Source organism: Balaenoptera acutorostrata, chromosome 10, assembly GCF_949987535.1.
Source record: "Balaenoptera acutorostrata chromosome 10, mBalAcu1.1, whole genome shotgun sequence".
In the NCBI taxonomy this organism is placed as follows: domain Eukaryota; kingdom Metazoa; phylum Chordata; class Mammalia; order Artiodactyla; family Balaenopteridae; genus Balaenoptera; species Balaenoptera acutorostrata.
In genome coordinates, this window is record NC_080073.1 from 30,930,739 (window position 1) to 30,955,611 (window position 24,873).

The following is a 24,873-nucleotide window of genomic DNA, read 5'->3' on the forward strand; positions in this document are numbered from 1 at the left end:
CTATAGCAGGGGCTCCAGGAGTGGTACCTGACTACTGATTAACCCTGAGCCACTGACCTAACTCAGCTTTGAGCTAGGTACGAGCTCCAAACCAGCTCCATCACTTACTGGCCATGTGAGCTTAGGCAAGATATTTTACCTTTCAGAGCCACAGTTTCTTAGCCAAAAACGGACAATAATACCTACACTGTAAAAGTGGTTCAGACACAGAACCAGTTAAACTCGAGAGCACGTGGTTCAATAACGTATGTAGTTATTATTTTGGGCAAAAACACCTTGGCTTTTTGAAGTGTGCAGTGACCTTCCTTGGGCCTTCTGAAGCAATGAAAGGGTATGGCGGACCCTATCAGTGCCTCAACGAAGCCAAGTTTGGGAACCTTGAGCGAAAGGTTCCATGAGGGTTCCATGATTCCATGATTCCATGACTCTTTCCTTCAGCAACCTACCAGTTATCAGTGTTTACAACGAAGGGAGACCAAGCCGACGTGACTGGTTTTCTAGAAGAATCCTGTGGTAGCTCTTAAGCCAGGTTAAGTTTAGGCTTTTTTGCAGGCACAGGTCACGACCTAGGGCGGGAGCTGGTCACAGGCTGGGCGTCCCACTCTTCGAGCGAAAGACTGTCGGTTGCCTGGGCAACGCTTACGTCACTGCGTAGTCTCACGTGTCCGTCGGCGTGAAGCTCGGCCAGCGCCACACGCAGGCGCCTCGTGGGAACCAATGGGCGCGGTCGGAACGTCCGCCTCGCTCGGCCCGAACGTCCGCCCCGCTCGGCCCTCTTCCGAGCGGATTCGGGGGTGGGGCGGGGCGGGAACGCGCCAGCCTTTCTCCGGTGAGCAGGCGGGCGGTTGCCGGAGGTTCAGCGTCCGGGCACTCTGTCACGTAGGTTACGCACACGCTCAGTCCCCTGGGGCCGCCCGGAGCCCGCCCAGGCAGGTGTCCCCTCCCAGACTCCGGCGACCCGGAGGCGGGGACGCGATGGTTCGGGTCGGGGGCCCGAGGTGGAGCTGACAAAGGGCGGAGAAGAGCCTGGCCGAGTTGCGGCCGACCACGAAGCCCTTCCCCGCCCGTCGGGCCCTGGCTTCCCGTCCGCCGATTTCCAGCCGTCAGGGTCACGCTACTCTCTGGAAGCCCTGAATTCCGGTGCCCCTCAAGCCCCGGGCCCCCGGCGGGAATGTTCAAAAATGAGTACCAGGTAACCAGAAACGGCTCTCCAACCGGTCTAGCTTTGTTCTGTTGGGTGAGGTAGCTCACGTCCGGGTGAAGAGGGACCCCTCCCCCCCCCCCCCGCCCCAGGTAATACTGTCTTTCTCGGGGTAAGAAGGAACTAATGGATAAGTGGTCTTGACCCAAAAAGAGAAAGAAAAGAAAGCAACTGCCGTGTGGGCATATGATTTGACGTTCCCTCTTCAGCTCCGTGCTTCTCAAGGTGTAGGGATTGCCTGTGTTTCTGGCTGAAATGCAGCCTTAAACCCCAACCAGATCTCTGGAATCAGAACCTTAAGGGCAGGACCCATAAACCTTGAGTTTTAACAATACTGAGGCACACTGGTAACTCAGAAGCTATTTAGCAGAGAGTGAATGAGTGAATGCATGAATGGGTTAAGCCAAGAAAGAAAATAAGCACTTTGGCCGTGTGCTGTTTTCTTTTCCCCCAAAATTGGGGGCGGGTCAGTGATTCTCAAAGGCTGTGGTACATTAAAATCATTTTCAGTACTTGTAAAAATACGGATTTCCTGAGCCTCACATCAAATAGAGTGAATCAGAATCTCTGTTGGGGCTAGTTAATTTACCTTTATAGTGCCTGTCTCCATTTGATTCTGATGCAGGTGGTCCAAATACCACACTGAGGGAAACTGCTTCTGGGTCTTCCTCAGTCACTTTGAGTATCCTAGAGGGTCTCCAAAGCGCTCCTGCTTTCCTCACTTCACTGGGCACCTCCCTGATCTTCCTTGACCCTAGTCTCCTGCTCTCCCCTCCTACCTCCACCTGAGGTTACACTCTCCATTTACAGTCTGTCTGTCTGCTATCCTAGTACTGCTGTTACGAACAATTTCGTCCCTGTGCCAGAACAGTCCTCCACTGGTCACCTCTTCGTTGCTTCTACCTTTTCACCAAATACTACCTGCCTTCTTATGAGTGCCCTCAGAGTATTCTGCAGTTCTCTTTCTTCTATTCCGTTTGATGTCATTAAATCTGTTGGAAAAATTTTAGAGAGTTTCTCTCGCTTAATATAGGTAAAATATATTGTTATAAAAAAGCCGGTGTCTACTGTGGGAAACAGGTGATAGCAGAAATGGGGGCGGGGGAGGTATTTTTCTATCTCACCAGGTATAAGGATCTTTCTCTTTAAAAAAAAAAAAGAAAAAGCTTCCTCACATTTAAAATTCATAGTGAAATATGACCTGACCCCAGAAGCTATAGTAATTCAGTTCCACACACAGTTTGCACATAGTACTGCCTAAAGAAGACGTTAAATGTCATAACTTCAAGTGATTACGTGTTAAAACTCAGAAGCAAAAATATCTTTATATTATTGAGAAAAAAGCAGAAAATTCTTTATGAAAGTCAGACAGATTTGCTCGTGCTGCTTATAATTTAACAGGCCATAAAAGAGAACCATATTTACTCTCATTTCAGGTTTTCAGTTTCTTGCAATAAACTCTTCCTTAGAGACAATCATTAATTCCTCTCTTATAATTAAAGCTTATGGACACTCAGTAATGTGTTTAGTGTTTTTACATGAGCATGTCCCTCCATGTTCTCAGGTTTACAATAGGGAACACTTAGCATGTCTATAGAAATGATTCTCTATTTTTTTGGTACATATTTTATAGATCTCCAAATTAATTTGTCTTAAATATATAAAAAGGTCTTATAGGAATCCTCAAAATAAGAATCACTCCCTCTCCAAGTCCAAGCTTCTTTTATTGACCCAGTACTCAATTATTCAATTTGCCCTTTTTTTGAATAATCATTGCTGGTACTAATGAGCCCTTGCTTTGTGTAAGGTATTGAGTGTGATGGTTTATGTTTACTATCTTATGTAATCAAACAACCCATTTTACAGATAGAGAATCAAGAGGTTAAGTAACTCCAAAGTCAGATAGTTAATAAATGGCAAACCTGGTGTTGGAGCTCAGGTTAGTGTAACTAAAAAGCTTGTAGCCAGAGATAACTATCAGATTTTATTAGCCTGGCTTGAGAGTTGAGTTTAAACCCATTAGTGTGTGTTGAATAGAATATTTTGTAAGCATGAACTAGCTATACATGTGAAGTAACTGAACCTTACACTGAGAGACTGTAAGGTTTGTGTGGCATGGAGTTTATTTAATGTTTATCATGCTTTTAAAAAAATTTCTTAAACCATTAATCCAAGGTGACCTGAATCAGAACAGTTTTTGCTTAGATACAATCAAGATATAAAGTAGGAGTGATAAGAGGGATAATGTTTCCTCTCAGATCTACTTAACTAACAGATGCCTGGAACAGTGGGTATAGACTATGTGGTGGATAGTATTTCCTCCTTAGCATTGTCTTTCACTTTAATTTTTAATATTTTTTTTTTCCCTAGGGAGGTGCATTTGTTGAAATCTTTAGTGCTCAGGGAAAAAATCCTGGAGCAAAATGGAAGATCCTTGGCAGTCCATCTGTGATTTGGAAAGTAAGTGTTAGAAATTAGAGCCACCTAAATCCTGGAAAGAAATGAGAGTAAAGATTATAACAAGAAGGGCTTGGTAAGATTTCAGAACCGGTTTTTCTGTTCATTCACTTCAAAACCCTTTCATGACATCGTTGGCTGCAGCCCTCACAGACATGCCTCCTTGGCCGTTGAAGACTTTGGCACACAGCTCATAACCCATCTCTATATGCCAAGTCCTGCTGCTGTTTTAGGTGACTTCAGTTTCTGTGAGGAAAATCTCCAAACCCTGGGCTTCTCAGCTTCTTGATTTCTTCATCTCTAATGACGTCTTCCACTCTACTTCAGCAGCCTTTCCCACTGTCACACCTTGTACCTTATCACCAAAAATTGCAGGGCCTCTGAAGTTACTAAGTGAGAACTTGAGACATCCCTCTCTGAGTCCAATCTTCGATTCTTAATGTTGCTTGCCTAGTTACTCCCACTGTATTTGTTCTTCAACCTAATTGAGACTCTTAGGCTATTGACCATTCTACTTTTCCCCCTGTGTTTAGATTTATTTACTTATTTAGTTACCTGCTTACTCACTCACTCTGTCTTCACTTTCTTTTCTCTCCAGCCCAGAATCCATGGTCCATTATTTCAGTCACTTCCCAGTCAAGACCTCGAATACCCCTGTTCCTTGTCCTTTCATCATGCCTGCCTAGCAAATGCCAACCATTTCTGAATCCCTGATTCTCTCTCTTTTCTGTGCCTGCATCTGGGCTTCTCAATACCTTTGGAAAAATATCTATAGTCTCTCAGATGGATAATGCTATAAATTCAGTGTTAGCAGCCCTGGAAGTTCTCCTGTTCTCTTGGTCTCTAAAATGGTTCTTTCTCCATTATCTTCAGGTTTCCAGCCACTAACTTCTTACCCCCATCCCCATCCCACACCCAAGACAGACCCTCCTCACTCATTCACCAGAAGACCTCACCCCCCATTTCACAAGGAAAACTGATGTCATCAGGTAGAAACTACCTCATCTTGCTGCTACCAGATATAAAAATCTGTATCCTTCCCTGTTCTTTCCTCTCTCTCTTGTCTCTTGTACAGTTGAGAGAAAAACACCTTTCTAGGGACTTTGTTCTATGGATAGTTTTTTTAAACTACTATTAATTGAGTGCTTACTGTTTGCCAGCCATAGGATTCAGCACATTAAATGTTATATAATCCATACAATAACCTTGTATCTCACAAGGTACCCTTATGCCTATATTATAGGCATGGTAAGGTTAAGTGACTTGATCAAAATTATATAGCTCTTAGATCAAAATTATATAGCTCTTACTATGAATGAAAGTTAAATGTGGCTGTGAGGGAACACAACAGAGAGATTAGGTAAGGCTTCCCTGAGGAAATGATACTTGATTTCTGAGAACTAACTAGGCACCAGGTGGAGCTGGTAGAGAGAAGAGCATTTCAGGCAATGAGAAAAGCAGGTACAAAGTCCTTGCTTTGGAGGAGCTTAGAATTTTTAAGAAACTGCTAGAAGGCTACAGAGACTAGGATTCAGAGTGAGGGAGAGTGCGAGGCAGGAGATGAGGTTTGAAAAACTGGGCAGGGGCTAGAGTACACAAGGATTTGTGGCTGTGGTCAAGATTTTGGTAAGCTGTTGAAAGGTTTTAGTATATGCCCAACTTGTGTGTAGATGAAATAATACACTCTATGTGTATGTTCATTTCGAATACATAAGAGACGCTATTGTGATGGATATAATACAGTTTTATTTAAATGTTAATTCTTAGCAGCCATTAGTTACATTAGTATTTCTTAACATATACAAAAAGGAAGAGTGGAAGGATCTATGAAATATTTTATTGTGAAAAAGGAGTCTTTATACTTAAAGATTGGAAATTTGCTCCAAGATAAAAAAATAACCATTTACATTAGCACTTTGACTGATGGAAATTAGACTCTCATGTGTAAGTTTTTCATTTCCAAGCTTGTTTTGTTTCTGTTCATTTTTTAGGTAAGCTTAGTTGTAACACTTTAATTTGTACTGATTTTAAGTAAATGATGTATTGAACTTCAAGTTAGAGGACTAGTAAAATAAGGCACTGATTAATTCCATATGAGCCATGGCTTGAAACCAAGGAACTTCCAAACTGGATACAACATAGATTAGATGGTTTATTGTACTGTTAACAGAAAGTGATGTTCAGCCTATGCTATTAGACAGAAATACATAGATTAAAGGAGGGAAAGGGTAACTAAACTCTGGAAACTTTAAATTAGTAACTTGGGAATCCCTGAAGTTGGAGAACTTTTTATCATTTGGAGGAAGAGTGTCTTGATATAGTAGAGAATTTGCCAAGTGGCTAAGGGTGGCTTCTATATTCCAGTTCCGAGCAACTCTCAGTGTAAGAGTATCATCAAGGCCTGAGCTTATTTTAAGTCATTTCAGTGTGGGGCTTTTTCTGTGGGCTTACTTCTCCAATTTTATAATAAAAGTCAAATAAAATATGCAGTTACCACTGTTTTCATTTTTGTTCTGTAGGAATTTGATAAAGAAGTTAAAAGTTTTGTGTTTGTCCTGGAAGGAAGCAGCCAAACAAATAAAATTCAGTTACCAAAGGAGAATAAGCAAATCCGTAAGTAAGACTTTTAATGTTGAAGCTTAACATTTGATGCTTAAAGTTATGCTTTTAAGTCTCATAAACAGGCCTATTAGTTTGACTTTTACTGGCATCTGTCAATGTGAAGTAATAAGATTTTTTTAAATTCAGAGAGTAACTTTATGCCAGGGTTTTGAAAAGAGATTCTGCTTCATTGTTTATTAGAAATTTACTTGTATGTTAAAGAAGATTTAGAAGATTATTCAATTAATTAGACTAGTAATGATATTTATTAAGCACTTGCTGCGTGCCAATGACTTTCTAAGCATTTCATATTTTTTAATTCTTTTAATCCTCACAATAACTCTTTTACAGATGAACACACTGAGGTTGGTTCCTCATCAAGAGACCATGAGTTCCTAAATTATTGTAAATCAATTTGTGAGAAAAAAATTTATGTAAAATACTATATAAGGCATTATTTAGTAAGATATCAACTTATATACCTTTAGAAATATTAGTATCTAATGAGTGAAGATATGAATATGTGATTTAACAAAAACCCCAAAAATAGACTTCAATTCTTATCTACTTTGGAAATGAGGATCAGAGGTTTAAAGCAGAAGGAACCCTGAGGGATCACTTAAATTTATGATCAGAAGCCCAGTTATTGGCTACACTGGGGTTAAAATTCAAGACTCTGCCACCAAATTAGGCTTTGTGTACACTGATGTGATTTAAGAAATATAATTTATCAAAATGCTTAATCATATTTTCATTAACTTTATCCTATATTTAACTATTGTGATTTAGCAAATGTAGGTAACCAGCTGTTTTTTTACATTCATTCTTTACTTCTTCATTCATTAAGAACATTTATTGAATACCTATTGTGTACCAGGGACTATGAAAAGACCTATTCTTGGTATCTGATTTTCTCATTTTAATTCAGTTTTCTAAACATTTATAGGCTGTGTGTTTTATCTGCTATTTCAAGCTACTACATGCATATTTTAGATTTCTAAGACATAAACCAAACCATAGAAATTATAGATGGAAGATGATTTATTTTAAAGTGGTATCTTTCTAAATAAAATAAGAAACAGAACCTCAAAAAGAAGGGATAATCATTGTTAAAATAATTTTTTAAAATTTACTACCATTTTAAAATCATGATTTCCTCGTAGTTTGCATTTTTTAATAGCAAAGATATTTTTCATTTCTGCATAAATTTTTACTGATATATAAAGTGAACTAAGATGAGCCATGGAAACATGTCTGAAACTGGAGGTTATTCTTTAACAGGAAACATGGTCCATCTCTTTTAAGAATATTGACTTTGTAAAATAGACACATTTGATTTACAGGAACATGACTTTATGCTAAACCAGTGTTCTTTTGTTTTTTCTTACTGTTGGCCTCTCCTTCCATGTGATGCCTTCAGCATCTATGCATATGATGATGTTACTGACAAAATCAAATCACTTCTAGTAACGTTTCTCAGTTGGCTCTGAGAAAGATTTCTCCTCTACCAAAGGCTCAGTGATTAAAGACAAGCTCCCCTTTCCCACTTTTATCTAAGTTATTTTTTAGAAATAAAACAAATTTAATGTGTTATAATTGCTTTTTAAAAATGGAAAGATGATAATTTTAATTGGAAGAAAGGGAAGAATCTTTTAATGTATTTCTTGTACGATGCCCTGTAATTAAAAATTAATCTGGGGCTTCCCTGGTGGCGCAGTGGTTGAGAATCTGCCTGCCAGTGCAGGGGACACGGGTTCGAGCCCTGGTCTGAGAAGATCCCACATGCCGCGGAGCAACTGGGCCCGTGAGCCACAACTACTGAGCCTGCGCGTCTGGAGCCTGTGCTCCGCAACAAGAGAGGCCGCGACAGTGAGAGGCCCGCGCACCGCGATGAAGAGTGGCCCCCGCTCGCCACAACTAGAGAAAGCCCTCGCACAGAAACAAAGACCCAACACAGCCAAAAATAAAAAATAAAAAAATTAATTAATTAATTTAAAAAAAAAACCTCTCATAAGCCATTAAAAAAAAATAATAATAATCTGGCTTTTCAGTAGCATGTGCAGCCCTGTAACAAATGAAACAGTTTATATAGTCCTGCACCAATGTTTTTAAGATTATATGGAATCTTTTTTTCTTTTTTTTTGGCCTCTGTGTTTTGTTTTGTTTTGTTTTGTTGTAATTTATTTTTATTTTTATTTATTTATGGCTGTATTGGGTCTTCGTTTCTGTGCGAGGGCTTTCTCTAGTTGTGGCAAGCGGGGGCCTCTCACTATCGCGGCCTCTCTTGTTGCGGAGTACAGGCTCCAGATGCGCAGGTTCAGTAATTGTGGCTCACGGGCCCAGTTGCTCCACGGCATGTGGGATCTTCCCAGACTAGGGCTCGAGCCCGTGTCCCCTGCACTGGCAGGCAGATTCTCAACCACTGCGCCACCAGGGAAGCCCCAGAATTTTTGATAATGGGAATTTATAGTTATTTTCACTTGTATAAAATGACCTTCTATGTGACATTGTTATGGTTAAATTTAAATTTAATGGCATGCCTTGAATAGAGAATTGGCTTTCTGTTAACATTTCTAAATTAAGTTCAATTACCATTATGTATTCCTATTTTAAGAGTAAACATCCACTTTATTTATGCCAACTTGACATTAGGTACCTCGTATGTGTTTCCTACTATATTAAGTACCTGTGAAGAAAGTCTCATAGTGAAATTCAATATTTTTAACTTTTCATTTTAAATAGTAATATTTCTGAATTATATTTGAGCATCTCTAAATATGTCAAAGTTTTTTTTTAAACTCAGCATCTGATCAAATAAAGGAAGGTGTGATATTGATTATCAGGTTGTGTACTTCTCCAGGGCAGGACTCTTGCATCATCTACTTTGTACCCCTAACTTAGTGTGTCATATATAGTTGGCGTTTAGTAATTTTGTTAAACTTGCCGTACTAAGAAACTGTAACAATTTAGGTTATAATTTCTACTGGTAACCATTTGGCCTTGATAATGAGACTTGTAAATCATTAGCAATTTAAATAAATAAATCCATGTTGCTATTAATGCTGGAACATGTTATATAGAGTTGCCCATATGAGAAGCTCTGTTACATGTAAACATCTTATCATTTGGATGGTCTGTCCAGGGACTTTCTGTGTGAGGCTCATGTTTGAAACCATTGTTTTCTCTGCCTGTGGCATCTGAATCAAATGGTGTGTCTCTCGGGATCAGCATCCCTGAAGCCCTGTGTTGATCTAAGTTTCAGCTGCTCTGGTGGATGAGGTCATCTTTATGAGGTTCCTCTCAGCCTCCCCCTGCCCCAACTTTTGGTATTTCTTTTTTAAATAAACTCATTATGACTTCCTGTTTCTAAAACCCTTCAGTGGCTTTGACTTCACTATTCTACTGATACTGCTCTTGTCACGGTCACTAGTACTCTCTCTATTCCTGAATCCAGTGGCCAGTTTCCAGTCCTCATCTTGCTTAACTTAGCAGCTGCATTGACAAAGGTGACACACTCCTCCTTGATTTAGTGCTTTCTTCACTCATCTTCCAGGATGCCCATACTCGTAGTTTTTTTTCTCCTGCTTCGCTGGTCTTTCTTCTTAGTCTCCTTTCATGGTTCTTCCTCTTCTCCCCAACACAACTTAATGCTGCAATGCCTCTGGACTCAGTCCTTGACCTTCTTGACCTTGAACTACATTTACTCCTTTGGTTTTGGGCTCTAGTCTCATGGCTTTAAATATCATCTCTGCTGTATACCTGCTTACATTTCCATCTCTGACTTTTGTCCCAAACTCCAGATTTGTATATTCAGTTGCTTAGTTGACATTTATACTTGGGCAGCTTTACCCTAGAAATTTTTCTTCCTCCTCCTGCATACTGCCCCATCTCAGTTGTTAGCAATTTGTCTTTCAGTTGCTCAGACCAAAAACTCTTAAATCAGCTTGATTTTTCCTTTTTTTCATCTAGAAAATCTTATTGGCTCTATCTTTAAGTTAGATTTAGAGTCTGACTACTTCTTGCCACCTCCCTGCTACCACACTGGTCCAAGCCACTATTATCTCATGCTTGGATTATTGCAGTAGTCTTCTAATTAGTCTCCCTGTTTCTGACTTGCCTCCCTACAGTCTGTTGTCAACTTAGCAGCCACAGTGATTCTGCTGAAAATACTCCATCTCTCTCAGGGTAAAACCCAAAAATCTTTAGGACCCTGTGGTATCTGCTGCCCTCTTAACTCTCTTTACTTAACTTTAACTTTACCTTGTATTACTCTTTCCTTTTTCACTCTGCTCAAACCATACAGGTCTCCTTGCTCTTTTCAACCATAGCCTGGTACCTTAGCACCTTAGCCCTTGTGCACAAGCTGTACCCTCTACCTAGGGCTTTTTTTCCCAAATAGCTACATGGCTCACTCTCTCCCCTTCTTCAGGCCTTTACCAAATAAAACGTCACCTTCTCAGTAAGGACCCATCCTGACCTATACTTAAATTACAACCTGTGCTTTGTATCCTTTCCCCATTCTTAATCCCCTTTACCCCGCTCTCCCTTTTCCTATAGTAATTATCGCCATTTAACATGCTGTTTGTGTTCTTTTATTGTTGTTTCATCATCACCAGAAACTAAGGCCTACCAGCACAGAAATTTAGTCCATTTTGTTCACCTAGAACAGTGCCTGACACGTAGTAGACATTCAGTAAATCTTTGTTGAGTAAATGAGTGAATGGATGAGTGGCTTTCCATTGATTTTAGGATGACCTGTATCCTTCACATGGCTTTCAAGGCCCCGCGCAATTGAGTTCCTGGCTATTTGCCAGACTTATCCTCTGCTACTTTTCCCCTTCTGTCTCTCCTACCAGTCCTTTAGGCCTTTAAGTTCATGCAATCTACTATAGCCTCTTCCATCACATGATGAAGTATTCCCTCTCCCTGCAGTATTTATTCCTCTCCTCTACCCCTGTCTTCCTTGCCCAGTCAATCCCTGCTGTTCTTCCCAGCTGAATTCCAATGTTCCTTCTTCAAGAAAACCTTCACTCATCGTCCTCTTCCTTTCAAGGACCCAGGATTATATGCTTTCATAGCACCCTGACCTTCTCCTTCATGGAACTAGTATATAAGTTCTAAGAGGGAAGAGACCATGCCTGTCTTTTTCAGTACAAAAGCTTCAACACTGAGTCTTGCATATAGTATATGTTCAGTGAATCTTTATTAAATGATAGATCTAATTTAATCTACACAAATGATTCTGTGAGGGGTAAACCTAAATTATCAACTCAGTTTTACATATGAAGAATAAAAAGGCCCAAACAGGTTTTCTGATTTGCCCAAGGTATATGGAATAACCCATAATGAAGGGATAATTGTTTTCTGTGTTGCAGTGGGAAAGGTGCACTTTAGTGTGCTGTTTGTGCTAGGGCTGCAATAGAACCAGGATATATCTTCAGTCATGATTTATCAGGTCACTTATAAAGGATTACTGTACTGTGGTCTAGTCCCAGCTCTTTGGACAGTGTAACACTTGCAAAATGTATATTGAGGTATATATACAACTGTCATTTGCTGTAATGAAATAACTGTAAAAACCACTGTTTAAAAATCTAATGGTGTTTTACCAGATAAATGTGTCTTAAAATATTCAAAAGAAGAAAGGATCTGACCCCTTAAAACATAGAGGTAGTTTTTGTCTCAGACAGAGAACAGATTATAAAACTGCAGAAACCTGGATATTTCAGTAAAAAGAGTGAATTTTTATGAATTTTATGTACTTGATGGGCTTTTTTGACTAACAATAGTTCCACATTCAGCATTTTAAATATAGATTTTAAATTCAGATTTTAAATATAATGTAGACATGAGGAGTAAGTTTAGATTTACTAGGCCACTGGGAAGAAAATGTTACTGTAGAGTTTATTTAGCATTTCTGACACACAGGATCAGTGTATGTCAAATGTTATTAATGTACTTTTTTCTTTGTCAGATCATCACCATATGGTATTGTACTTCTTTTAATCTTAGAAGTGAAGCCTTTTGGAAACTAGGGCTTCTGTACGTGAGAGAGTTGAGTTACAAAGCTCTCTTTTTGAGGGCAAGCATGTTTCATATCTAAAAGTGTTCATACAAAAATGCCCTATATGTGTAGCTCTTTGTGTTTGAAGAGAACAGTGCTGATTCAGTACGATTTGTGACATAAATTAGGGACCTTTTGTAAAGGTTGATTTCATTTATCCCAGTGCTCTCTCAGCTCTATTTATGGGGGCCTTTGTGCAACGGAAAAATACTGTAAGTCCAATCAATGGAAGATGCAAGAGAGAGATTGATTAATGGTGGTTTATTTAAGTTGGCCTCATTTTGGTATCTCATTTTGGTTTTGTAATCCAGAACTCTGGTTGTCTTGTTGGCTTTTCCCATAAATATGGTAGAATCTGATTCCTAGAGAATTTTCTAAGTTCAGAGGCTGTTACCCATGTTTCCATTATGTTGCTTACTCTGCTGATGGCTCTTTGCAGCCGTTTATAAGCTTAGTATTTTAAGTAAAAGTTATCTTTGTGTGTTTGATTTTTAAAATGTTAAGCACATTCGTTCAAAGATGGTTTTGTTTAGAAACTAGATTTGGGGTAAAATACAGGAACTATTTAAGTTGTTCAGGAATGTTGTAAAACATTTTACCATAGGAATTCTAAACCAGAAGATCTTTATATATAGACTACCCAAACATGTATTGTTACTTTAAAAGACTTAAACTTGTTAAGTCTACTAAGTTGGAATAAACAGAAAATAACGTGCATGTTAGACCAGTTGCCTTCCTTGAGGCCTTTCTCCACATATTGGCCTGTACTGTTAGATTTGTAGGAGAGGTTCACAGATATATCGACATTGCCATTTCCTACCCAGTGTCTCACATTGGGAAAAAAGTTCCTAGAAGTCATGTTTTAGGAGGAAGTGATACTAAAACGTTCATTAAGAGCATTATAATTGAGAGATCAAGCAAAAGTTCAAAAGCTAAGAGGAAGGGAATTAAGTGTATGGGTCTGAAGAGGTATATGAAATCAGTTGATTTTTGAAGCAGTTGTAGACTTCAGTTACCAAAAGTACCATAGGTCTTTCTCCAAATATTTTTTTAATCCAGGTGAAGCTGGTCATGGGGAATAAAAACTATCAGTTCTTAATTTGTGAGCATTAAATTAATCAAAAATATGTTACATTAACAAAAGGTATTATAACTGAAAATATGTTCCTCCATCCATCTCATTTTAGACACATTTAAAACTGTATGAACTAGATATGGCTTATCAAACCTTCAGCTGTAGTTGTCATAATTAGAACTGTTTTTTTGATCAGTTGTTTTTCATTAAGTAGTTAAGTACAGTTAAAATTGTCAGTGAATAAAAGTAATTGCCACATGCTTTTATGACCGCCTTAATGAGAGTCCATAGTTCAATTTTATATGTGTCTATTGAATGTGTGCACTTTCTTGCAACCTAATAAAAATAGTAAATAAAAAATTATTATTTTGTAAATTTTCATAAAAATTTCACCAAGCCCACAGATGGGACTTTAAAAGACAGCATTTGTTGTTAGAGTTTGATTTGAGTTCATCATTTTTTTTGCTTTTATAATGAGGTTGTAACTCAGGGGTAGTGCTGTTGCAGTTCTATGTATTAGAACTGATAAAAGCTGAAATGATAGAAGCTTCAGCTTGTTGATGGCATGTGATTGTTTTGTTTATATGTACATATAAATGGTTTGGACATATAAATGTATATTTTCCCCCTCTCATTTTAGTCGGACTGATCCAGAGGTTTCTTGTACTTCAGATTTACATACCCCTGGGACAAGACTTCTCCACCGAATTGCTGTAAGATATACAAAATTTCTTTCAATGTTTTATGTGTATTAGACATTTGATCAATTGAAGCAGTACGAAGAGTCATTAATTATAAGTGGCAGTTTTTGCATTAAAGAGCAGTGACTTATCAAGTCGACATGAAGTAATTAAACTAATTTAATGGTATTTCTCAGATATACTGTAGTCTGGCATTTCCCTAAGGGCAGAAAGCAAATTTCATCTGTTTTAAGAAAATATCAAAGGATTCTGAATTTGACAATAAAGAGCCTATAATTTGAAGAAAAAAATAATCCAAAAGTTTGAGATTTTATAGTTCAAATGAGGGGTGATGTTATGTTTTGTACTGTCTGCTATTGGAAACTGTGTTTGGTTTTAAATTAATTGAAATACCTCATTTTAATGTTATTTATTTTTTATTTTTTAAATTTTATTGGAGTATAGTTGATTTACAGTGTTGTGTTAGTTTCAGGTGTACAGCAAAGTGATTCAGTTATACATATACATATATTCATTCTTTTTCAGAATCTTTACCCATGTACGTTATTACAGAATATTGATTAGAGTTCCCTGTGCTATACAGTAGGTCCTTGTTGGTTATGTATTTTAGATATAGTAGTGTGTGTGTATGTTAATCCCAAGCTCCTAATTTATCCCTCCCTCCCACGTTTCCCCTTTGGTAACCATAAATTTGTTTTTGAAACCAGTGAGTCTGTTTCTGTTTTGCAAATAAGTTTATTTGTATCATTTTTTAAATTAGGCTCCACATATGAGTGATATCATATGATATTTGTCTTTCTCTGTCTGACTTACTTCACTTAGTGTGATAATCTCTAAGTCCATCCATGTTGCTACAAATGGCATTATTTCATTCTTTTTTAGGGCTATATTCCATTGTGTATATGTACCACATCTTCGTTATCCATTCATCTGTCAATGGACATTTAGGTTGTTTCCATGTCTTGCCTATTGTAAATAGTGCTGCAGTGCACATTGGGGTATATGTATCCTTTTGATTCATGGTTTTCTGTGGATATATGCCCAGGAGTGGGATTGCTGGATCATATGGTAGTTTTATTTTTTTTAGTTTGTTAAGGAACCTCCATACTGTTCTCCATAGTGGCTGTATCAATTTACATTCCCACCAACAGTGCAAGAGGGTTCCCTTTTTTCCACACTCTCTCCAGCATTTATTGTTTGTAGATTTTTGATGATGGGCATTCTGACAGGTGTGAGGTGATACGTCGTTATAGTTTTGATTTGCATTTCTCTGATAATTAGTGATGTTGAGTATCTTTTCATGTGCTTTTTTGGCCATGTATGTCGTCTTTGGAGAAATGTCTATGTAGATCTTCTGCCCATTTTTTGATTGGGTTGTTTGTTTTTTGATATCGAGCTGCATGAGCTGTTTATATATTTTGGAGATTAATTTCTTGTTGATCACTTTGTTTGCAAATATTTTCTCCCATTTTGTGGGTTGTCTTTTTGTTTTGTTTATGGTTTCCTTTGCTATTCAGAAGCTTTTAAGTTTAATTAGGTCCCATTTGTTTATTTTTGTTTTTAGTTTCATTACTCTAGGAGGTGGATCCAAAAAGATATTGATGCGATTTATGTCAAAGAGTGTTCTTCCTATGTTTTCCTCTAAGAGTTTTATAGTATCTGGCCTTATATTTAGGTCTTTAATCCATTTTGATTTTATTTTTGTGTATGGTGTTAGGGAGTGTTCTAATTTCATTCTTTTACATGTAGCTGTCCAGTTTTCCCAGCACCACTTATTGAAGAGGCTGTCTTTTCTCCAATGTGTATTCTTGCCTCCTTGGTCATAGATTAATTGACCATAAGGGAGTGGATTTATTTCTGGGCTTTCTATCCTGTTCCATTGATCTATATGTCTGTTTTTGTGCCAGTACAAAATAATTAAAGCTTTAATTATTATTAACTTAGTTAAAACAGTATATTTACTGTTTTTTTATTTACAGTATATTTATATTTAAATATAAATCAGTAATCAGTAAAATCAGTAAATATATTTACAGTATATTTACTGATTTATTTCTGGGCTTTCTATCCTATTCCATTGATCTATATGTCTGTTTTTGTGCCAATACCATACTGTTTTTATGATTGTAGCTTTGTAGTATAGTCTGAAGTCAGGGAGCCTGATTCCTCCGCTCCATTTTTTTCCCTCAGGATTGCTTTAGCTATTTGGGGTCTTTTGTGTTTCCATACAAATTTTAAAATTTTTGTTCTTTGTTCTGTGAAAAATGCCATTGATAATTTGATAGGGATTGCATTGAACATGGTGTATCTTTCCATCTGTTTGTGTCATCTTCGATTTCTTTCATCAGTGTTTTATAGTTTTCACAGTACAGGTCTTTTGTCTCCTTAGGTAGGTTTATTCCTAGGTACAGTAAGTCCCCTACATACGAACAAGTTCCGTTCCAAGAGCGCTTTCGTAAGTCCAATTTGTTCGTAAGTCCAACGAAGTTAGCCTAGGTGCCCAACTAACACAATCAGCTATATAGTACTGTACTGTAATAGGTTTATAATACTTTTCACACAAATAACACATAAAAAACAAACAAACACAAACAATAAAGAAAACATTGTTAATCTTCCAGTACAGTACCTTGAAAAGTACAGTAGTACAGTACAACAGCTGGCATTAGAGGGGCTGGCATCAGGTGAACAGGCAAGAATTACTGACTGGAGGAGGGAGAAGAGGTGGGAGATGGTAGAGCTGAAGGATCATCAGCAATAGGAGATGGAGGACAAGCTGCAGTTTCACTTACACCTGACGTTGGTGGCACAGGTTCTGGTTCCTCGCTGGAACCAGATACACATTCGCATCTTTGAAAGTTCGCAGCTTGAAGGTGCATATGTAGGGGACTTACTGTATTTTATTCTTTTTGATGCAGTGGTAAATGGGATTGTTTCCTTAATTTCTCTTTCTGATCTTTCGTTGTTAGTGTATAGGAATGCAAGAGATTTCTGTGTATTAATTGTGAATCCCACAACTTTACCAAATTCATTGATGAACTCTAGTAGTTTTCTGGCAGCATTTTTAGGATTTTCTATGTATAGTATCTTAATGTTATTCACTTTAGTTGAGAAATATTGGTCTTTTCTGTTTACATATAGATGGCTTGGGATATATTTGTTTTAAATGGCCTTGCTATGAACTAATTGTTTAGCAAAAATGAGCACATACAAATTTTACTCAGTTGAGCTACCTGTTGTCTGATACAATTCTGAGAATGAAAATAACATTTAATTTGTATACTCATATAGAATGGAATATTGTTTAGGGTCTCAGTAATAAATTTGTGTACTTTCAATAAAACATTATATTTGGGGTACACTATTTTCTAATTTTCCTTAAATGAAAGGGCTTTCTTTCAGCACCCTTAGTGTTTTACTGTGTTTCTAGCAGCATAGCTCCAGGCCATTTTAAATAATATATTTCTCTAACAAGCTTGGAAAGTCATAGAGCAGAAAGATATCTGGCTTCTAAAATTTTTCATTGTCAGAATGGGAGAGGCATTTTGTTTCACAAAGATACACTTACACATCAAGAGTTTTTCATAAGTGGAGTCTTGCCAGCTGTTTTATGAATTTAATACTCATTTCTTCAACATCTTCCTGTGTATCTTATGTTCACCAGATGATTATACTGCTCAGGAGAAGGTCATACATCTGTGAGTTAGTGGATGCCTTAGAACCAGCCACAGCTCTGCTTGAGGAATCACTCATGATTAGTCAGTCAACAAATTATTGAATTCCTGTTACTGTCATACAGTGTGATAGGCATAGGGGAGTCAATCTATGTTGAATCCGTTTACTTCTTCCCACCCTCACTACCCTCCTAGTCCCAAACCACCATCACATTTCCCCGATTTACTGTTAGAGCATCCGAGTAGATTTCCCAGCTTCTTCTCTTATCCTTTTTCAATCCTATCTCCACACTGCAGCTAGAGTGATCATTCTAAAAACCATCTGGAATTTTCACTATACCAAGGACAAACTCCCAAATCCTTAATGCTCCCATGTGCTCTGGTCTCTCACCTCTCCCTACTCATCCCATACCACTCTCCTGAGCTCAGCAGCTGTCAGCCACACTTGCTCCTTTCCAGCCATATTGGCTTTCCCTTCCTCACACACCAGGTGAGGTCTCCGCTTAGGGTCCTATGCACAAGTGGTTTATATCCCCATTTCTTTACCTTGTTAACTCTTACTCAGTCTTCTCATCTCAGCTTAAGTCTCCCCTCTCCAGAAAGCCCTTCTTTGACTTCCCCCAAATAAATGAGAAATAAATCTTATGCTCTTTTCTAGCACTCTACTGTTTTCCTTCATTACAACTATGCCAGTTTGTAATGGTATATTTTATTTGATTATCTGTCATTTTGAGCAGTCTTTGAGTTCCATGATATTCTAGCACCTAACAGAATGCCTGGCACAAAAGCTCTGAAATATATATGAGTGGGCAGGAGTGGAATGAGTAAACAGGACCCAATCTCTGTCCACATATAGTTTGCTTTGAGGGTGAAAGATCAGTTAAAAGGCAATTTAAATACATCTTTGTAAACGTTATGATGGCATAAGAGCAAGACATAGGGAACATGTGACGTATTAGGTAGAAGTAAGAGCATAGGCCTCAAACGAGACAGATTCAGAGTCAAATTCTGCTTTACCTCTGTGGGACTTTGGGCAAGTTACTTAACTTGCCTCACCTATGGGATGAGAGTAATAATACCTAACTCACGGATTTGTCATAAGAATTAAATGAGAAAATTAACATAAAGTAATAATGGCTAACATTTATTAAGCACTTATTATATACTGGACATTGTTCTAAGCATTTTATTTTCACTCAATTCCCAAAACAAGCCTGTATAGTAGTCATAAATATAGCCTCTATTTTACCATTGAGGAAACTAAAGTCCAGAAAGGTTAAGGAATTCACCAGAGGTTACAGACTTACTAATAATCTTAGAGCCAGAAATCAAACTTGTAGTCTAAATCTAGAACCTGTGCTCTGCACCACCATACCATGACGCCATATTTGTAAATTTTCTATCTAATTATACATACATACATATATGGTAGGGATATTTAATTTGAATTTTAGAACAAGATGAATGTGCTCAGCCTTCTACATCTTTAGGGGCTTCCCATAACACAGTGCTATCATCAGAGTTCCACGGAGGAAAGGTCTTTCATTCTGAGCTGTTCCTGTTTCTGTAATTACCCATTTAAGAAATAAATGCTTGAAAATTAAAGGAAGAATTTTACTCAAATATTTTTTGTTTAATATTTTGCATTGTAAATGTGACAATACTTGTATTACACTTTTTTTTTTTCCAAAAGAAATGAGAGCTAAGAAACAACTTCATTTCATCTTTGTTGTTTCTTTACTTTGGTCCATGCCTCGGCCTTTTTTTTCTTTAACATATACATATTATATTATTCAAAATCCTGCATCTGTGGGTAAGGCAGCTTCAGAGCTTCATAACCTGACCAGAAATTATCCAAACACATTGCGTTTTGCATATAGAGCAAATGGAGTGTTTACCGTGCTAACACACAGTATGTTTAGCATTAAAGTAACAGAATTCTCTCATACTTCTCTCTTTCAGTGTAACCCCACAAAAGAAAATATCCTCTCTTGCTTTTTACAAATAAACTCCTCATTTTGACTTGCTTATTTCTTAGTATTAGTTGCAGTTTTCATTTTCAAAATATTTTAGTGTACCTGTGTCTCACTGTTTGACCTGAAGTTAAATGATGTAATAAACAACAGATTTTTAAGAATTGTTTCATTTTGTGATCTCTTCTGTACTGCTTCATCGTAGCAGTGGGAAGCCAGAGCTCCCCTGTGTGGGTTGTTAGGTGTTTCAGAGCCTGGGGGCAGACGTCTTGTATACAGGAGGAGCACCAGGAACCTGAGCTCTTGGAAGAGAACCAACTGCATCTTGAAATAGAAATCCGTTTCACTATATTTGATGCTGCCAATCACACTAAATGATTTTGGAATATTACATTTTTGACAGGAATTGCATTCATTTTACTGAATATTGTTGAGCATTAATTCCTTTCTCTATCCTGATTTTGACAATTATCTCGGTGAATTCTGAGAGACAGTTTGTACTGTTAATGCCTCTAGTGAATTGACATTATTTTTCTCATTTTCACTCAGCTCAACCAGTGCTTTTTCAGTATATGGGATGAAAACACTATGAAAGTTGGTGGTGGGCATCGTGTGCTGTTTTGGAGAGGTTGAGATTCTTAGCCTGCAGATCCTAGGGAATATTATTGCCAGAAGGTTTCACGTGTTGAGCCCTTAGCTATTTGGAGTACTACTTCCATTTGGAATCTAATAAAGTAAATTCCTAAAAAAAGAGAGAGATCCTTAAAAGGGTCCCTTGTCCTTAGAAATTTTAATTGATCCTTTGTGATCTCTTCATTGCAGTATTCTGAATTTGAAAATTATATCTGAGTAGAGTTTAATGATTTTAACCTAGAATCCAATCTAGTATTTATGATGCTCATTCCAGAGTTTTTGTCTTGTCCTTTTGCTTTATCCCCTGGTTTTATGCCTTTGGGCTGGACACTGTCTCAGTTTCCTCTTCAGTAAATGGTAATGTGAACATTTTTCTTTTAATTGCCAGAGCTAATCGGTGATATTGTTTTTTCTCTAATTTTAGGAGGTTTAGGTTCATATGGATCTTAAAGCTTCCTTTTCCATTTCTATAAAATGGAAAATTGAAACATACCCTTCCTACAAAACAAAGCCTTAGTCTCAGGGTAATTTAATGAAAGTTACTCTTATATCACTTTTTCTGTATTGTTACTAGTGAGCTAGACAAATAGGTCAAAAGAGAAATTTAATAGAAGTTTCAGGTCCTTCTACCCTGTTGAATTTTGCTCCTTACTGTCCCTTCTTCAGTGACATCGGAGGCACTAGACTCTTTTGAAACTTTAAACCAAGGAAAGTGAATATGGCCTCACAGCTGCAGACCTGTTCTTTTCACATGTCATTTCTCTTCTTCAGCCACTTTAAAGCCACCAGAGTTGAGAGAATACCTAAATTTAATAACTTTAGGTCAGAATGACATTGGTGAGAGCTTTTGAGATTGTGTCCATTTACCAAGCACAACTCTTCCTTTGGAAAATTCACTTTCTTATCTTTTTGGTCATTTTGATGCCTACCTTTGAAGAAAATAGTGGTTGCTCTATAGCTCTTAGGTTATTTGTAAAGAAGGTTTTATCCAAGCACAAAGTCTTATCCAATGAAATCTTTTATGTCACTGAGTAAATACATCTCTAAACTGTGTTTAGAACTGGTCGAAAATGGCCAGTGGTTGCTCTTTTTTAAACTAATAGTATTATATACTAAAGTGGTAATGACATTGCAAGTTTCATTAACATTTTGAATGCATCTCTTGTCTAATTCCAACTTCTATTTTTTTCTTTTTAAAATCATCAGTATTTAAATCTCATTATTTTAATGATATCCAATTAAATGTGCTTGCATAATCAGTATATTTTGTTACATGCATTAGTAAAGGAGCACTTTAAGATACTTTGCATACTGACTTTCATAATATATTAAATTTGCATGCCTTAAAATAGGTTTTATATGGAAGTTTTAGATAACACATGTGATAGGTGTATAAATCAGATGCCATAGTCTTTATCTATTAAATAAATGTTCTTTGAGAAATCTTTTCTTCCTCGTTCTTAGTTTGGTTCACTTTACTTTTCTAAATTATTTTTACAGTACTCTTTAGATAACCTAGATCTGAGAGCTAAATAAGATACTAGCAAAAGAAAAATTGCACATATACAAATATTTGGAAGTGTTCGTCCTCTGTAAAATCATAACAAAAGGCCATACATTTGTTAAAGCACTGTGCAGTTAAATGATTGCCATATCCATTATCAGGGATAAAAAGTCAAGGCCCTGTGATGGCTCAGATTATAAGCCTGAGAGTCAGTGGCCCTGCCATGTATTAGTTTGATGACCTGGGCAAGTTGCTGGACTCTATGTGTGTTACAGCCTCATTTGTACAGTGAGGATGATATTCATACCTATTTATTGAGTAATTATGAGGATTAAATTGGATAGTGCCAAATGGTAATTGTACAGTAAATATTAATTTTAATTTTTATATCTCTAAATATAGATAAAAGTGCAGGGATATTTAATTTTTAAATTGCTCTTGTGAAATATTTTGAGACAAGTTGGGCATGTCTCCATTTCATGTGAATTTTCATGGTACTCATCCCTGAAAAGAGGTAGGAAAGCAGCTTTTCCTTTGGAGCCTTTTATTTGCCCTGCCAAGTATAAAGTGCATTTCTCTTAGAAACACCTCTACTGGCAGGATGGTAACTATTTCAAGAATGAGAAAAGGCAAGAGCACTTAGGGAAGGAGAAGTAAATTCTTTTGAATTTTCTCAAAATGTTTATGTGAGTAGGAGTTATATGCAAATAAATGTTTTCAAGATTGGACTAAAGCTAAGGAACGCCACACTTGGCTCTTAGATGAAAACTGTTTATAAGCCCATAATAGAACTCCCAAAGAACTTTTCTTAAAACCAATAGTCCGCCCTTTTTTATTGGAACAGATTAGTGATCTTGCATTTTATATCTATTTCATACTTAAAAAGCTATTACAATAAGCTGTTTGAAGCAACAACAGTGGTATGAAATTCTCAGTATAGTTGGAGGTTGGTTGCCTTTGTTAGCAGTAAATAGGAACAGCTCTTCTGTTTGATACACATAGGTATTACCATGCTCTTTTTTCTGAGGTTAAATACCATTGATTTATAAGGTGGGAAATAAAATATCTCTTAGCATTATTTAAAGCCAGATGTGATTATTGATATACCATAAACAGTGATTTGTAGTAAATGTACAAATTCACTGTATTTTAGCAATGGATGTGTTAGCATAAATATTTAAAATATTTTAGTAGCTCAAGTTTCTGTTATTATAGGGAATCTACAACTCTTATCCAACTCCATATTTTTTCAAAATTTATTTTATTGAAGTATAGTTGATTTACAACGTTGTGTTAGTTTCTGGTGTACAGCAGAGTGATTCAGTTATACATATATAATAGTTTGCATTTGCTAATCCCAAGCTCCCAATCCATCTCTCCCCCACCCTCACCCGACCCCCTTGGCAACCACAAGTCTGTTCTCTATGTCTGTGAGTCTATTTCTTTTTCACAGATAAGTTCATTTATGTCATATTTTAGATTACACATATAAATGATATCATAAGTATTTGTCTTTCTCTTTCTGACTTACTTCACTTAGTATGATAATCTCTAGGTCCATCCATGTTGCTGCAAATGGCATTATTTCATTCTTTTTTATGGCTGAGTAGTGTTCCATTGTATATATATACCACATCTTCTTTATCCATTCATCTGCCGTGGGACTTTTATGTTGTTTCCATGTCTTGGCTATTGTAAATAGTGCTGCAGTGAACACAGGGGTGCATGTATCTTTACGAGTTATAGTTTTGTCTGGATACGTGCCCAGGAGTGGGATTGCCGGGTCATACAGCAATTCTATTTTTAGTTTTTTTGAGGAACCTCCATAGTGTTTTCCATAGTGGCTGCACCAATTTACATTCCCACCAACAGTGCAGGAGGGTTCTCTTTTCTCTACACCCTCTCCAGCATTTATTGTTTGTAGACTTTTTGATGATGAACATTCTGACCAGTGTGGTACCTCACTGTAGTTTTGATTTGCATTTCTCTAATAATAGCCATTCCAACTCCCTATTTTTAATAGAAAAAACCCTGAGACCCAGAAAAGGGACGTTCCTCAGGATACAAGGTTTTTAGAGGCAAAGCCAACACTAAAATTCAGAACTTCTGACTCTAGCATCTTTTCTTGGTATCATTGCTGCCTTTTAGTGCTTGGGTTGGAAAAAGGTGACGATATAGTATGATTTTATAATCATGGTTTCTGATAGTTTTAAATAGTGAAGTTATTTCTGCCAGTACTTTGGACTTTAAGTTGCAGAGAGTTAATTCTGTTACTGTAATCCAGATTTCTACTCCTCCCCCACCCCTGTGCTCTAAAATTAATCACCAGAAATAAGTTCAATTCTTTGTTTGGGTCAGGATTAGCAAGGTCATAACAAATCAAAACAAAACAACTACTTCTTTGAAAGATTATTTCATTGTTAGGGACAGAAATCTATTTAAGTTATGTCAAGGAAAAAGATAAGTATTGGAAAAACATGGAGAGATCATATGGAACCCAACAGCAAAAGTTGATACAGGACTTTTGAGAGGTGATAGTTGTCAGTGGCTTCTCTCTCCCTCTCTCTCTCTATCTCTCTCTCTCTCTCTCTCTCTGGAAACTACTCTGTCATCTCTCATTCTGTTTGTAAGTTTGCTTCATTCTTCTGTTTCATCCTATAAACCAGCTTTTCTAATTGCTTGTCATTGTGCACGTGGGCAAACATAGCTTCCTGTACATCCCTCTGTGACCCTACAACTCCAATACACATCACTGACAGATCAGGTTCAATCTGTGTATCTACCAGTTCAAAGATTTGAAAGAACCATCAGGATTGGTCCTTGGCCAATCATTGGGTTTCAGCTAACTGCTCCATCGTTGTTTTTGTCTTGGAGGCTGTAAGCTGGAGCCAATTCCCTAAGAAATGGGTGTGGGCAGGGCAGGCAGATAGACTGATAGACCTACTGAACTATCTTTGAGTATAGACACTTGGTAGTCACTTTAGAACCTC

At 37.3% G+C, this 24,873-nt stretch overlaps 1 protein-coding gene across 19 annotated transcripts in view; it reads left to right on the forward strand.

Moving 5' to 3' along the window:
* The first annotated feature begins 728 nt into the window (after window positions 1-728).
* CFAP20DC (CFAP20 domain containing) overlaps window positions 729-24,873 on the forward strand; it is a 271,882-nt gene continuing 247,737 nt past the window's right edge. For 4 of the 19 annotated variants that reach the window (XM_007192361.2, XM_057555127.1, XM_057555126.1 and 1 more), the window contains exons 1-4: window positions 734-1,192; window positions 3,572-3,661; window positions 6,178-6,271; window positions 14,039-14,111. In XM_007192361.2, the coding sequence (XP_007192423.2) occupies window positions 1,172-1,192; window positions 3,572-3,661; window positions 6,178-6,271; window positions 14,039-14,111 (278 nt within the window). In that variant the 5' untranslated portion in view covers window positions 734-1,171. Of the gene's footprint in view, window positions 1,193-3,571; window positions 3,662-6,177; window positions 6,272-14,038; window positions 14,112-24,873 lie in introns of all 19 variants that reach the window. The other 15 variants (XM_028169131.2, XM_057555133.1, XM_028169132.2 and 12 more) reach the window with 8 other exon arrangements.